The 17,314-nt window shown below is 38.2% G+C and overlaps 1 protein-coding gene across 3 annotated transcripts in view; it reads right to left on the bottom strand.

Moving 5' to 3' along the window:
- CRPPA (CDP-L-ribitol pyrophosphorylase A) overlaps positions 1-17,314 on the bottom strand; it is a 332,461-nt gene that overhangs the window by 314,188 nt on the left and 959 nt on the right. For all 3 annotated transcript variants that reach the window (XM_001105001.5, XM_015133927.3, XM_077996995.1), the window contains exon 2: positions 2,673-2,949. In XM_001105001.5, coding sequence (XP_001105001.2) covers positions 2,673-2,949 — 277 coding nt within the window. The remainder of the gene's footprint in view (positions 1-2,672; positions 2,950-17,314) is intronic.

Genomic DNA, 17,314 nt, shown 5'->3' with positions numbered 1-17,314 from the left:
GTTTAAGTTTCTTTAATTAAGCAAAATGGAACATAAGTTAAAACAGAGTTATTGTTAGCATACATAACCCACCCCTCCCTAAAGATAATCACAGTGTAGCTTGTTCAGAAAATGTGTCTGAAAGGGACCTTTAGGTAGAACCTGAAAATTAAAACCTGTGAAGAAAAATCATCAGTTAAGGAGTCTGTAGAAAACTAAGATAACAAAAGGCAATGAGTTAAAAGGAGGCGTGGAAAACAGTCTGAACACTGTGTGACTGTGTTTATGTTGTTATGATTGTAAGTCAGTACAGTGTGAGAGAACTGGCAGGACATAGTGCCTGTAGTTAACTGAGAATACTGGGACACTATCCTAATTGTTTTAAGAAAATTTAAAATAAACCAAAGAGGTTACAGGATGTCTGCAATGGACAACCACATGACTAATAGCAGACTCTTCCAGATTAGCTGAATCTAGCCTTGGGCTCTTTTACAACTTTCAAAGTTGTAGATAACCAATAGCAATGCAAAACAATTCTTACCTATAAACATGCAAATAAATTATGTCTACTGGAGTTTCAATTGACTCTCCCATGAAAAAGTCAGTTTTCTATTTTAATTCACTTCAACATACCTTTTTACTTTGTATAAGTGTTTTTCCGGATTCAACTTCAAACCAGTTGTAACATCTGTCTGGTTCTCTCATTAATAAACTTGAAAAAATTATTAAACATGGATGTATATAAAACTCATGAGTTTACCCTTTATGTTTTAACACCAACAAAAACAAGGCAATATTTCTAAAAGAAACCGTATATGAGGTTTACTTAAACAAGTTGTAACGTTTTGTTCTGAACCAGCTTCTTAATCTAATCAGAAAATTACAGATTTCATTGAAATATAATTTGTTTCATTTAAGATGCATTATGTGAGTAAACCTTACAAATTATATTCCAAGAAACAATCTAATAGATACTCCCTCAAATCTGCAAAAAGTAACTTCTATGTATTTTAATATGTTCTATTAAATCACATGTAAGACAATGATATCCTTAGAATATTAATTGGAACAAGATAAAAGGCTTCTTTTGTCTTTTAAGACATACTACCAGAAGAATCACTTTATGGACAATATCTCAGAAAAACTTTCTGCTTATTACTCAACAACAACAAAAAAAAATCACAAATGTGTGCAATTATTATAGTGAGTTTAAGTGAATTTTCCAGAAGGTAACCCAGGCAAAAAAAAAAAAAAAAATTGTATAATATGCATTGGAATGAATATTGGTCTACCAAATTGTATTGTCATCCCTAAGAACTTTTCCAAACGTGCAAAATTTACTCAAATTCTTAAGTTGAAAATGCTTTGCTTCTTTATGCCTTCTCACCACCCTTGCAACTGATTACCTTGCCTCTACCATAATTGAGCTGTCTGGAGAAGAGGAAAGAGTCAAGGGGGAAGGCACAAGAGCCAGGGGAAAGTTTTGTGGTCATTAATGGTTCCTGGAACACAAGTTTCACTACCTTAAATACCATTTATCCTTTTGTTTAAAGGCAAATCAAAATATTTCATTTGGTCTATGAAATTCTTATACAGTTTTAAATTTAAAGTGAAATTCATGTTGCAGAAGGAAGAGATGAAGTTAGGGAAAATTTCCTATGGCAATTCAAATACACATGTGTTATTGAAGTTACAGACTGTGTTTCCTAAATAGGTTTTAAAGAGGAGAAAAAAAAAAAAAAAAACTTCTGGGCACCCAGATAACTAGGAAGGCTTGCCTCCTGTTGGTCTATAATCTTAAAGGAAACTATTACATAGATGTTATAATTCATCTTAAAATAATACCCTTTAAGCACTTAGTATTAATACCCTTTAAAGCACTTAGTATTCTAATAGTTAACATAATTTCAAATCCTAAAATAATCTTACAAGTATTAGTTTCTATATTTTCACAGGTCGGGAAAATGGACTCAGAAAGTTAAAAACACGATATCACTAGTAAATAAAAAGACAGATTTGGGCCTAGGTCTGTCCAACTTCATAGCCTATTTCTACTATACAATACCACGGTTTGGCAATAAATTTCACTAAGTCTCCAATTCAGACTGCAAACAAGTTTAGTATCTATTATCATATTTACGTAATTTTACTTGGTAATAGAAGGGAAAAAATAAACATGCTCCAAAGGTTACAATAGGTCTTTTGCTATCCTGTGTTTATTTTGGTGAAACAAATGGAAACAATTGTCATCTCAAGATGATTTACTCTAAGGGCTATGAAAATCTTATATAGTATATACTAGAAAACAAACCACTTCTGAAACTTTAACACAAAATTGAGTACAATGGACCACATTATACATATCCTATACTTCTGAGAGATTTCTCAGGTATTTTTAATATAACTGTCTTTTAATTTTCATTAAAGTTTCATTCATATCTATAACTGTAATAACTTTAATACATTCTTCTCCAAATACTTCATATCACATTATGGTAGATAACTATAGCAAAAGATATGTTCCAGAACAGTCTCAATCTATAAAGTTCCTACAACCAATCACCATAACATCTTTAGGTCATCATGCACATTTTAAATAATTTGACATTTAAACAGAATTGAATCAAAATTCAGCAAATGAACCACACTACAGTGTTTGTCCCTTCTATCTAGTCTCAAGTAAAAAGACTTACCCCGTGTTCCTTAGCAGCTGTGACAACTTTAAGGAGGACATCTTCCTCAACAAATGGTCTCACTGCATCATGGATAATCACTACTTCTGGCTTAGAGAGTTTAGAGTTGAGCTGATCTTCTGCCAGTGCTTTCAGTCCACTGAAAATTGACCTGTGGCGGGTCACTCCAGCTTCGACCAGTGAGATGCGTTTATGCTGATACTTCTGAATAATACTTTTCATGACTTCCATGTTCTCTCCAGTTACTGCCACAACAATGTCCTTTATCCAACATACTCTAAAAGGAAAGTATGTGTATAATTCATAAGTTAATTCTTAGACAACTAAAGTAACAGAAAATTGAATCACTAATATTGGTATATTTACATAGGGAGATTAAAAGCTGCAAGTGAATAAATCAGTTTTATGTATTTTTATTAGGTCCAGTAAAGAGGCTGATGAAAAAGAATCAGTGAGTGTTTAACACTATAGCTCTAGACAGTGTTTCATATTATGTAGAATATCCTATATGACACAGTATATGCATATAGTATATAGTACTATCAGATGTCATTTTTTTAATTTGAATAATTAGAATATCAGATTGTATGAAAAATAGCCTATAGTAGGAATATGCTTTTAAATTTTTCCAAATACTTTTCCCTTCAATGAAACAATTCAAAGCACTTTTGAGATCCAAAAGTTGACTGTCTCTTTCAAGAATTCCACCGAGATGGCAGCCAACCACTTGAATACCAACAAAGCTGGAAAACTTAGCTAACACAAGCCTTGCTAAATATGTACCTTAAATGGGACCATCATAATTAATATTGTAGCAATAAGGTTTAAGTAAAATGGAAAAGCTTACAATTCATAAAATATGATTGTTCTATTGAGTCATATGTAAAACATAAAGCCATGTTTCTCTTCTAAAACATGCTCAAGACAGAGTCTCACTCTGTGCCCCATGCTGGAGTACAGCGGCACCATCTCAGTTCACTGCAACCTCCGCCTCCTGGGTTCAAACGATGCTCGTGCCCCACCTCCCAAGTAACTGGGATTACAGGCACCTGCCACCATGCCCAGCTAATGTTTGTATTTTTTTTTAGTAGAGACAGGGTTTCACAATGTTGCCCAGGCTAGCCTTGAACTCCTGACCTCAGGTGACCCACCCACCTTGGCCTCCCAAAGTGTTGGGATTACAGGTGTGAGTCACTGGGCCCAGCCTGTAAAACATTTTCTTAAAGAAGGACCTACTGACATACTAGACTGCAAGTAGTCCACATTACTGAGTTGCTGCTGCATTCGAGTCTGGTAGACTTGTCTGGAACACCAGTGCAAATGGAGGCAAGTGTCACTGTAGACTCAACATACCACAGCCCAAAAGCCCAGACCAAGACAACTATCTCTGACCCATGATATCAATTCTGAATAAAGAATTAATTTTTAATTCTTAGCCTATGAGATCCTATACCTTTCATGCTAAAACAGTTAAGTCTTTAGAATCTTTTTAAAGACATGGAAGGGCCTGAATATTACTGCAGAAAGATGACCTTTACTGAGAAATGAAAGTGAACATTGGCTGCTTCACTCAGTAACGTCTCCTACCTCTTGTTATTGAACAGACCCTTTCCACAACCCAAAACCCCATTCTGCCTGTAGCTAAAACAAGACTACCTTGATGAACAAAACCAAGAGCTACTTTAGAGGTGACACTGCCTTTTCATTTGAAGCCCATTTCTTTAATAAATTTTATTGAGCACCAATACATTATCAGCATCAGCTGGGCACGGTGGCTCATGCCTGTAATCCCAGCACTTTGGGAGGCTGAGGCAGGTGGATCACTTGAGATCAGGAGTTTGAGACCAGCCTGGCCAACATGGTGAAACCCGTCTCTACCAAAAAAACAAAAAATTACCTGGGTGTGGTGGCACACAACTGTGATCCCAGCTACTCGAGAGGCTGAGACAGGGGAATCACTTGAACCCAGGAGGTGGAAGTTGAAATGAGCCAAGATCGTGCCACTGTACTCTAGCTTGGGCAACAGAGCAGGACTCTGTCTTAAAAAAAAAAAAAAAAAAAAAAAAAAAAAACACTTATCAAGGATACAATAGAAATAAACCCTCAGAACTTACAGACACGAAACAAGAACACCAATCAACAATTGCAAGCCATGATCATCACAATGAAGAAGTCCACATTCAGGACAACAAGTAGACTGAGTAGCTAAACAGTCTGGAGGAGGCTTTGGGGGCGTTCTACAAGGAAAGGGAGTTTGCATTGAGACACAAGGGATGGGTGGCAGGTAAGCAGGCAAAGGGGCTAGGAGAGAGGGAGAGAGGGCTGGTCCAAGTAAAGGCCACGGCAAGGTCCTCATGGGCTGAGAGGAAGCGGAGCTGGAGTTCCCCGAACAAGGAGAAGGCCCCATGCAGAGCCTGGAGACCCAGGCAGGAGGTGGGCAGAATCCTAGGGGTTTTAAAAACTTTAATCCTAAAAAGAGGATAGGCAGCCATAGAAAAGCTTTAAGCAGGTGAGTACACTCAGGCCAAAAACCAATACTCACTCATTACATTCTAATAGCAGTTTTTGGTAAACAGAATAATGAACCCAGAAAGATGTGCACTTCCTTACTCATGAAACCTGTGACTATGTTACCTTAAATGGCAAACAGGACTTAGCAGAGGTGATAAAGGATTTTGAAACAGGGAGATGGTCCTGAATTATCTAGGTGGATCTAATGTAATCACAAGAGTCCTTATAAAGGAAAGGAGGTCACAGGAGAGTCACTGGAGAAGATGTGATGACAGAAACAGATGTTAGACTATTGCAGGGCCCCAACCCAAAGAGCATGAGTGGCTTCTAGAATTTTGTTTTTTGAAACAGAGTCTCTGTCACCCAGGCTGGAGTGCAGTGGCACAATCTTGGCTCACTGCAACCTCTGACTCCCAGGTTCAACGAATTCTCCTGCCTCAGCCTCCCAAGTAACTGGGATTACAGGCACCTGCCACCACACCTGGCTAAGTTTTGTATTTTCAGTCGAGATGAGGTTTCACCATACTGGCCAGGTTGGTCTCTAACTCCTGACCTCAGGTGATCCATCCACCTCAACCTCCCAAAGTGCTGGGATTATAGGAGTGAGCCCCATCCATGGCCAGCCTCTAGAATTTAGAGAAAGGCAAGGAAATGGATACTACCCCAAATCTTCCAGAAGGAATGCAGTTTTGCCAACCCCTTGACACAGCACAGTGAAACTAAATTGAGACTTCTGACCTCCAAAATTTTAAGAGAATGTGGTTTTAAGCCGTTCAGTTTGTGGTAATTTTTATAGCAGCAATAGGAATCACAAGAGCATAAAGTTTACTCTGACTGCAGGGAGGAGAAAGGATTCAGCAAAGAGAGAAAGGATGCAGAGAGACCAGTTAGGAGGTGGCTGCTGTAATCTGGGCAATGCAATGATGGTCACTTGGGTACCAGGTGGAGCTGGTATATGGCGTTTTAGAGATAGTCTATTCTAGAGGTAACCATCTACATGAGTCAGGAAGAAAAAGTAGCAAAATAAGACAAGTATCACATAATAATAGGCAATATAAATTAAGCACTATGTCTTAAACATTTTTTATATTTTAACGCTTGTAATCTTTACAATACCTCTACACAATCTCTCATACAAGAGACAAAAAGATCAGAATATACAAAGGCATTACTTTTTTCTATACTACCATCTTATTCTTAAAAAAAAATGAAGCAGTAAGAAATTTTTACCATTTTTCAAAATAATACATCATTTCATTTTATTTCCTCTTCTAGAATTAGGCTCCATCATAGAGACAATGTCTGCTTTGTCCATTGCCTTACACCTAGCTCCTAGTGGGTGCTCAGTACATTATTTGTTGAAAATGACTCTAGTCTGTCTCATCTACCGGGGGCAGTATAACATCTTACAACACAGCATAGTCTCAAGGATTATGAAAACAAAGGAGGCTCTCATTACCCCGACTAGCTACAAATATATAAATAAATCTAAGAATGAAAACAGCATTCCCTATGCACTGTGATTTTGTTGATTGTTTTGTTTCTAGGTATTTGACTCTCTGCTCCTATTTCTAGGTCCTAAGGCCCCTCGAGAGCTGAGATTACTTTCATGTTTCACACACCTTGGGAGGATTTTAATCACAATCAAAAATAATTCAATTCAGAACTCCAAAGAACAATCTGTAGTAATCTATACAGGCAATGGAAGTGATTCTGGAATAAGACTAAACATGGGTTGTTCTTTGTTTTGTAGTCCATTTCCTAGGCCTTTCATTGCAAATTTAGCAATTGCAGAACTTACACTGCACTCACAGTTTCAAATTAAAGTTACTAGCAAGTGGTGAGCGACAGTTCTTCAATCCCTCTTCAACGTGAGATTTCCCAAGGTTCTGGCTCCACTGCCACAGCTGTGACCCAGACGGTCATCTCTACCATAATTTACTGCACTAGCCCCTTAGTTGTTCCCTCTTACGCTTCTTATCCCAATACAATCCATTCTCACCACTTCTAGATGATCTTTCTCAAGCACAAATCTGAGGTCATCCCCTGCTGGCTCTTGGGCAAGACTCTTCAAGACCTGACCTCAGCCTACTTCATGCACATCACTTGGTCTCTTCCCTGCCCTCTTACTGTCACACCCAGTGCTCCCTGAAGGGAAGGCAATCTCTCACACTCAGGTATTTGCATGTACTGCTTACCTGGCCTCTCAACACTGTCCCCATCCCTCTCTCTTCCCTAACTGCCCCACCTCCCTGCCGGCCCTGCCCGAGTCCTACTTACTCATCAGTTCTCAGTTCAGGGATGGCTCCCGCCAGGAAGCTTTCCCTGACTGCCATTCTGCATACAACATCCCCGCTTCTCAGTTTGCAGACTGCTTATACACATAGAGTCTTAAGGACTATACTGCACTCTGTTTATAACTTTATCTTCCTCACTAGGCTGCCAACTCATAGAAAGCAAAAACTATGTCCCAGAACTTACCACATACTCAACTTTCAGTAACATAGTAGAAATAACACCTAAAACATATGGAATGTTTGCTAGGTACCAGGCAATCAATATGTAGACTATTTCGCCTGCAATATCTCAATATCCATATCAGCTCTATAAAGCACATTATCATCATCTCAGCTTTACACATGAGGACACAGGCAGTAACCTGCCCATAATCACACAGCTCAGAGACTAAGGGACCAAGCTGTGACCTCCAGTCTGACTTTGGAGCCTATAACTTTAGCCTCTGTAAATAATGCATCAACACTGTCTCTGAGAGGAAGGTGGAAAATCCAGGAGAGAAAAAATCATTTTGGATCATTGTGTCTACAGCACTTCATTTATATTAAGGTTGAAACACATAACATTCCTGCTTTTATAATCAAAAGCGTTCAAGTTTCTTAAAATTTCTTGTAACTCAAGCAGAAGTAGGCATTCTTTCTTGTGTTCATTTAGTCATTCAACAAACATCAATTAAGTATCAAACATTTGCCAGGCACTATACTAGATACTGGTGAATCAGTAATGAACAAAGACTGACAGAATTCCTAACTTCTCAACCACGTGTCAGTAAGTATCTGTTAAATAAATAGGAGAATGCTTGAATAATTAGGCATAAAAACTGCTCTTAGATTTACAGAAAGCTACTAAAAGCATTTCATACATATTTCAGCTGTTTATTAGTGTGACATGTTCCCTTTTTAATATAGGAGTTATAAGTACGTATTCAACTAAATCAGTAGTATTTTTAAAGGAAAGATTACAACTTGTCCTCTATTCGCCTGTTACTTTTCATAGTATATTCTACCAGAGAAAAATGGTCAAACATTTAAAGAAATCAGGTTGCTGCTTTTTAAAGAAAATTTACATTGACTTAAAATGTTAAAATATGATGAAGAATTAAGAGGAAGATAGGATAATACTTGACATAAAGTAATCATTCAAATATCTATTCAATGAATTAACTCCCAATTTTACTAGATTGCCTTAAAACTCAAATTCTCTGTTCCATCAGAGAGAAAACAGCCAAAGTAGCTGTAAATAATTACAAACAGACTCTTATGGCCTTACACTATTTCAAACAATTGTATGAGACTCCAAACAGAAAATGGCATTTTAAACCAATATTTCTCAAACTGCCGATTTCGGGTCCCATTAGAGTGTCATAAAATCAGTTTATAGTAAGTTTTAGACCAACATTGTTGGGTAAATGAAATGGAAATAGAACAGAAAAATTAAAATGCATAGCACAGAGATAGGTTGTTTTCAAGAATTTTCTTTCAAATGTGTGTGAGTGTATAAGTAAATATGTGTTTGTCACTGAGCCATGAGGCAAAAATGTAATTCTTGTAACAGGTCACAAAAAAAGTTTGGAAAACACTGTTTTAGAACACTCTTCAGAGATAGCAGGCTTATAAAGCTATTTTGGTCAGCAACCAAGCATACACCTAGTACTTGCAAGTCTTTTTAAGTACTGTTTGTATTTCTAAGGATTTATTCACATTCTTTTCTAGTTATAGAATTAAAAGTCTTTTACAGTATTAAAATTTAATAATGTAAAATCATGGGACTGAAAAAGACCTTAAGTACCTCACACAGTGCCTACCGATCAAATATTTGCTGAATAAAGAGATCTAGTTTACCTCTTAACTGAGGACAAGTCCACACCAAACCCTCAGCAGCCTAATTCTGTCAAGTTCTCCTGAATATTTCCTTTCTAGCACATTCCATAGGCAAATAGGAACCTAGCCTTAAGCTTTATTACACCTACAGACATTGAGGAAGAAACATAATAACTCAAAAGTTATTTTCTCTTGGAATAACAAATATTGCTTACAGGAATACTCGGCCCAGACAGTTTTTAACAGATCAGTTGGGAACAGAACATTTTAACAAATGCTTTATGAAACAGATGGGAAAGATCAGTCCCTGTTAACACCTCTGAAAGCCCTCTCATCCAGTCTGCAGAGTTTGGCTGCAAGGGGACAGTGGCAGCTGCTGCTCATTTCCATGGCAGCCTTCACGGAAACTTGGCCTCTGGATTGTACTGTGGACATAATTCATAGATCTCTATGTCTCCATACCGACCCTGACGTTTTAGCAGCAAAATATTGAATTGGCATGATGGGGCTGGCTCTTGGATTACCTTTGCAATGTCAAGCCTTCCTACTATGGCCCATGAAGGCTGCCAGTTGTCAGGCCTCAGCCTACCTGCCTTAGTCTTATCACTTATTTTTAAGGTGTTCCATGGGGTCTTTTGGAAATGTGAAACTGACCTCTAATCATCTGATCTATACAAAACACAAGTCCCATGACTCAGACTTGACCGTTTTATTAAGGAAGCCTTGAGACAAAATTTTAAGTCAAATTCATCTAACCACGCAACTAAAAGCATTCCTTTCTCATTCTGAACCTCTAATACAGTTAATCACTAAGAGCTATCAACACTAGCACCTAAATATTTCTGTCTTCTCTACTCCATTCCTGTTATCTCAGCCTAATTCAAGTGATCAACATTGTTCATCTGGACTAACATTTATATCTTTACTTGTATATCTTGTTCAACAGAATTTGCTGTGGTTTTCCAAAATCTAGGACAGAATATGCAAAAGTACACAAGAAAACAAATTGAATAAATGAAGAAAAGTTTTTTTGAAAAACTAAGCTAATATACTGAAACACACACTATGGAATCTTAAACAATAATGAAACATAGACTTTCATTGATTTACAAACCCAATCTCAACCTGAAGATTTAGTTTCCATAATATAAACACATACAGATCTACAAAACATTTTTCTCCCCAAAATTTACCTGGAGTTGTCTGACTCAAGGAGACTAATTCACTCTAGCCAAACTGAAAAGATTCTGAAACATGAATCAGTGCCGATAGATTAACACACAATGATACACACGACTATCATAAGGTCTAGAATACTTTCTAATCAGTGCAACAGCACATTTTCCTATAGATTTATAGGGGAGGCCAAGTCATAACAAACTTTGAAAGCATGAAACCATCTAAACGAAAAAGTTACCTTAAGCATTGTCCTCTATCTAAGAGTTCGAAAACCTCATGAACTATGAGGAAAGCCCTGCCAGACCTTGTTCAAATCCACTGTCAGGAATTCCCACCCCCTACCCAACTCATCACCAAGTCTGAATAAGCATGGCCGAAGTTTGCCTTTCTTACTCCCTTTCGTTGTAGTTGTCATCTTAGTCTATTTTTCAGCTATTTCAGGTTGACCACCCCCAACCCCAACACACACACACACACACACACACACACACACACCATGACACTTTCCTTGTATATTTAAACCAGAAATTAGATTACTGGCAGGAATTTTTGCCTCCTACAACAGATCCAGGGAATACATTTTCTAAAACAGCAAAATCTAGATACATGAATTTATAAATTGTTAGTGAATGTTACGGTTTAATTGTCAGAGGGTTTATGCCCCTGCCAACACCACCACTGTCATCTGATTTCTTGGAGCAATATATCCTGATAGAAACTCAGGTCACAAAGCAATAGTTATCTAAGGGATTAGTACCCCTAATCTCAGTTTCTTGTTAGTAAAAGGTGAAAACTAAGATTCCCTTTAGTTTATAACCTGAGGTTCAATAATTATATTTCAGTTCAGTTAAAAAGCCAAAACAACTTTTGAAATCCTAGAAACATTTTTAATCAACTTCTGAAAGGGTCTAGTTCCCAGCATAAAGTAGAAATGAGTTGTTATGTGATCCTTCCTAGTAATATCCATATGCACAATTCTGGACTACCATTCTTTAAGATTGGAGTATATTAACCTATACACACATTCATATATACTAATACGTATGTCTATACATGTACATGATGGTTAATCATAATATACAAATATATCCACAAACAACATAATCTTGATATATTAAATACTTAGTTGTAAATCTCCATTTTCTCAGAGCCTTTAGCCAACAGGCCTCAGATACTGGTGGGTTCAGAGGTACTTTTTAATCTCATTTAATCTGATAAGTAGTTTTCTAAGCAGTTTCAATGGCACAAAGTAGAACTTGACTAAACTAAAAAAACTTTTCTGATTTTGTCAAAAGGAAAATGGACAAGCAATCTGAAGTTCCAGTCAATTCACAAAATGGATTTCTTTCAATGACTCCTCCAACTCCTTGATTTTAGAAGAATAACTACTTTAATATATGGCATATCTGAAATGTTGAAAACTTCCTTATCTACCTTAGGCACTAAGGATCTCATTGTATCAAAATGTAGTCTCTCTTAATTCCCCCACTGCCATAGAGCACCTAACTCACGTCATTAGCTGTGCTAATTCTCAGCCAGAGAATAAGCCTCAGTATCTGTTAAAGATCTGGGAGTTTTACTCTTCCTTTTCAAGGATTCAATCAGGTGTCCCCTTTTCAGTGTTCTACTCCACCTTCAGAGATACCCTGTGCCTCTGATGCCTATACTTTTTCAAGGTCGTATAACTTTAATCATCTTACTTCCTGAGAAGTTCTACCTGAACTGAAGTTCTACCTGAAGGCTTATGTTTTAGCTTTCCTGGGTTCATTAAATCTGATTAGGTTACCACCGTGCTGAGTTTATTAGTACTTCTTATCTGCTGCACTTCCTCTCATTCTTTCTCGCTTCTGTAGGTATACATTTTTAGCTCCTTTAGGTGGGTCAAGGAAGTAGTGGAAACAAATGTATGTGTAAGTGGCAGTCTTTAACTAGAGGCAAGACTGGTCATGCTTCTTCACAATTCCCTATCCCAATTTAGGGATTTGGGGCCAAAGTTCAGAAGTTTCTCCCTTTCCTTTTGTAGTCCCCGATTAGATTTTGTTCAAAATTCCAAAAGACAAATCAACCCATAAGTTATTTTCGACGGCAGTTTGAATTTCTTAGGTGAGATATTAAAAAAGTACTCACAATTTCTCAACCCTCTATTAGTGAGATAGCAAAAGTTTGGGCAAAGAAAATCCTTACTTATGAGGGGCAAATAAAAAGAATTTTGAAGTCAAATTCAGGGCATCAATTTCAGACTATACTATAAGGCTACAGTAACCCAAACAGCACAGTACTGGTTCACAATAGACACAGCCCAATGGAACAGAACAGAGAACTCAGAAATAAAGTTGACAAATAGGTAATTTTGGGGAAAAGGCCTCCCTATTCCATAAATGTTGGTAGGATAGCTGGCTAACCATATCCAGAGGAATAAAACTGGACCCCTACACCTCTCACCATACACAAAAATGAACTCGAGATAGATTAAAGATTTAAATGGAAGACCTCAAACTATAAGAATCCTAGAAGAAAACCTTGGAAACACCATTCTGGGGATCAGCCTTGGGAAAGAATTTCTAAGTCCTCAAAAGCAACTGCAACAAAAACAAAAATTGACAACTGAAAGCAAATTAAACTAAACAGCTTCTGCACAGCAGCCAGGTGCGGTGACTCACACTTGTAATCCCAGCACTCTGGGAAGCCAAAGCAGGTGGGTCACCTGAGCTCAGGAGCACAAGACCAGCCTGGCCAACATGGCGAAACCTCATTACTACAAAACATACAAAAAAAATTGTATGGGCATGGTGGCACATGACTGTAGTCCCAGTTACTTGAGGGCCTGAAGTGGGAGGACTGCTTGAGCCCAGGAGGTTGAGGCTGCAGTGAGCTGAAATCCTGCCACTGCACTCCAGCCTGGGTAGCACAGTGAGACCCTATCTCCAAAAAAACAAAAGAGCTTCTGCATAGCAAAAGAAACTATCAGAGTCAACAGGCCTTTGCTTGAGAGTGCAAAAACTAATATCCAGAATCTATAAGGAACTTTAAACAATTGAACCAGCAAAAAACAAATACACACATTAAAAATGCACAAATGACACGAACAAACACTTCTCAGAAGACAACATACAAGTATCCAACAAATAAAACAATGTTCCACATCACTAGTCAGAAATGCAAATCAAAACCACAATGAGATACCATCTCACACCAGTCAGGATGACTATTAAGAAAAAGTCAAAAAAAACAGATGCTGGCAAGGATGCAGAGAAAAGGGGAACATGTATACAGTGTTACTGGGAAAGTCAATTAGTTCAGCCACTGTGGAAAGAAGTTTGGAGATTTCTCAAAGAACTGAAAACAGAACTACCATTCAACCCAGCAATCTCATTAGTGGGTATATATCCAAAAGAGAACAAATACTTCTACCAAAAAGATGCATGCACCATGGTCATCACAGTGCTATTCACAATAGCAAACACAGGGAATCAACCTAGGTGCCCATCAATGGTGGATTGGATAAAGACAATATGGTATGTATACACTATGGAATACTATGTAGCCATAAAAAGAACAAAATCAAGTTCTTTGCAGCAACATGATTGCAGCTGGGGGTCATTATTCTAAGCAAATTAACAGAGGAACAGAAAACCAAATACCACAAGTTCTCACAAGGGTACAATGGGTACTCATGGACATAAAGATGTCAACATCACACACCAGGGCCTATGGTGGGGAGTGGGAAGCAGGGAGGGATGGCATTGGGAGTTATACCCGATGTAAATGACGAGTTGATGGGTGCTGACGAGTTGATGGGTGCAGCACACCAACATGGCACATGTATACATATGTAACAAACCTGCACGTTGGGCACATGTACCCTAGAACTTAAAGTATGAAAAAAAAAAAAAAGATGTCAACAATAGACACTGGGGGTTATTCGAGGGAGGAGGGAGGGGGCAAAGGTGAAAAACTATTCAGTACTACACTCATTACATGGGTGATGGGATCAGCCATACCCTAAATTTCAGCATCACACAATATATCCAGGTAATAAATAAACACACACACCCTCTGAATCTAAAATAGAAGTTATAAAAAAAAATCAAATTTGGGGCATCACATACAGCTCTTGAAAAACAAGAAATGACATTCTCTCAGAATAACCTAGATGACTGACAGTGGTGACACCCATTATTTTTCTTATTTGGGACAATGAGAACTGTAGTTTCCCTTTAATAAGTAAAAAGCATGCATAATTTCTCAACAGAGCAAAAAAGTAGTCTTATAAGGCATTTTATACTTCCATGTCCTTTTCCTTATTTGAATTTGTATAAATTATCTTTTTTAATGAAGTGACTGAAGACTTTTGGCACCATACCCTAAGAAAACTATCAACAGTCTGTAGGGGTGATCTTTTACAGAAGGAGATAGGGGCTTTCACTTGGCAAACGGCCAAGCAGCACCCACACACTGCTATAAAGCAACCTTTCCAAGGACTTCCTAGGATATACCCAAAATATAATCATGTTCTATAACTTCTTCAGACATAATAGTGATAAAAACGAGCCATGAAATATTTCAGAATGAAAATTTTGATGAGTTGCTATTGCTATTAGGATTTTGTGACTGCTGTTATCAATTAAGTAAAAGTGGAAGACAAGCATTTTATTTTCCATAAACAAGGCCTTTCCAAACGTTCTTTTCCCTTAAAAGTGAGTATTAGTCTGTTTTCACACTGCTACAAAGAACTGCCCAAGATTGAGTTATTTATAAAGGAAAGAGGTTTAATCGATGCACAGTTCAGCATGGCTGGGGAAGCCTCAGGAAACTTACAAGCATGGTAGAAGGTGAAGGGAAAAGAAGGTGTCTTCTTCACAAGGCGGCAGGAAGGAGAATGAACACAGGAGGAACTACCAAACACTTATAAAACTACCAGATCTCATGAGAACTCACTATCAAGAGATCAGCATGGGGGAAACCAGTCCCATGATTCAATTACCTCCACCTGATCTCTGCCCCGTGATTCAATTACCTCCACCTGATTTCTTCCTTAACACGCAGGATTACGGGGATTAAAATTCAAGATGAGATTTTTGGGTGGGGACACAGCCAAACCATATCAGTGAGATTTTTAGTGTCCACCTATCTTAGGCTGCCTCAGAAGATGACCAAAAATTCAAGTTAATGCAAAAGTTTTCTCCATGGGAGAAAAGTTTAGTGTAAAAGTGACTATAATCCCCTATAGCTAATTACCAAGCAGATAAAGATCCTGCTGGCCAAGAACCATTGTGTCCCATAGAAATGCCTGCATATATGAGCTATGTTGTCACGATGTTCATGGCCACTGGAATATTATAGGTAAGTGGTTCATGAAATGGTTTCAGGGACCCCTCCCCCCATTACCCAGAGAAATGGAATATTGCAACTGGAATCATTTCAAAATTTGAGTTTCAGATGTAATCTTTGGGAAGATTACATAAATTGGTGATTATGGCTCTTTACACTTCCATTTTTCAAACTCCAATATTCAAAAAGTAAAATAGTCATATGAAAACCTGAAACCGACTTTGTGAAAATTATAACTGAGGAAATAAGGACAGTGAAAGATCAGTCCTAACTGACTCCATCTTGCTTCTAACCATTAAGCTGTCCTTGTTCATACCTTGGCGTAGGCCGAACTATCCTTGGGAAGGAATTTAGTTTATGGTTTGACTCAAACAAAATTGATAATAGCCCTTTCCCGAAAAGACCCCCTTCTTGCCTGGGGACCAGTCTGCCTTCATTGGACTAACAAATTAGCTACAAGATTAGAAATTACAGTTTAGGGGTCATGTAGCCTCTGGCTGCAAGAGTCTGAACCTCTCCAAATTGCTCCTGGGGATAACATCACTATTGTAAAACCTAAGGTCAGTGCTTGAGATATTTTACAGACCCTTCTCTCTCCATGAATCAGCTGACACCACCCAGACCAGTAATGTGTCTCAACCAGTTCTGCCATCCCACCCAGGAACAGAAGACACCAAGAAGACCTCACTTGGACCCCCATCTCCAAGCTGACCAATTAGCACTCCCCACTTCCCGAGTCTCTAACAACCAAATTATCTTTAAAAACTCCGATCCCGAAATGTTCGATTTGATAATAATTTTGAGTAATAATTTTTTGAGTAATAATTTGAGACTGATTTGAGTAATAATAAAACTCCAATCTCCCGCACAGCCGACTCTGCGTGAATTACTCTTTCTCATTGCAATTCCTGTCTTGATAAATCGGGTCTGTTTAGGCAGGGGCAAGGCGAACCCTTGGGGTGGTTACAAAACAACTTGAACCTTTTGGCTTTTGAAGCATATGTGAGGGTTTGCGTGGGGCTCCTTACTGGAGAACGTGCCACTTCCCTTGGACTAGAACCTCACTAGCTCGGTTTTCAAAACCTCCTGCAAAGGCTGTGTATGCTAAAGGATGACATCTATCTTGAAATGCAAACGGTTCGCATCAGTTCAAGGCTTCACAAACTACCACAGCTCCCCACTGGCTTCAGAAAAGTTCAGAACTATGTGGATATTTGTAATGCCGCTGCTTCCCACCCCTGCTCCCTCGCTCCAAGCTCCACCTCATTACTCAGGGCTAAAAACAAAGTAAGTTAATATTATAACATACCCCTCCATTTCACTTCCTCAGCTCCTCACTACTGTTCCCCTAGTCCTCCCTATCCCATTCCCTCTGTCCCCTTCATTTCCTCAGCTAGTTAACGTCAGTGCCTTTTCTAAGATAAAGGGGGTATGACCTTTATCTTAGGATTCAGGATTAAAGCCCTTTCCACCATTGAAAGGTTATTAAATTCTGCTCCTCTCCCC

Source organism: Macaca mulatta, chromosome 3, assembly GCF_049350105.2.
Source record: "Macaca mulatta isolate MMU2019108-1 chromosome 3, T2T-MMU8v2.0, whole genome shotgun sequence".
NCBI lineage: Eukaryota > Metazoa > Chordata > Mammalia > Primates > Cercopithecidae > Macaca > Macaca mulatta.
Note: the sequence above shows the minus strand (reverse complement) of the source record. Positions and strands in the feature narration are given on the sequence as shown.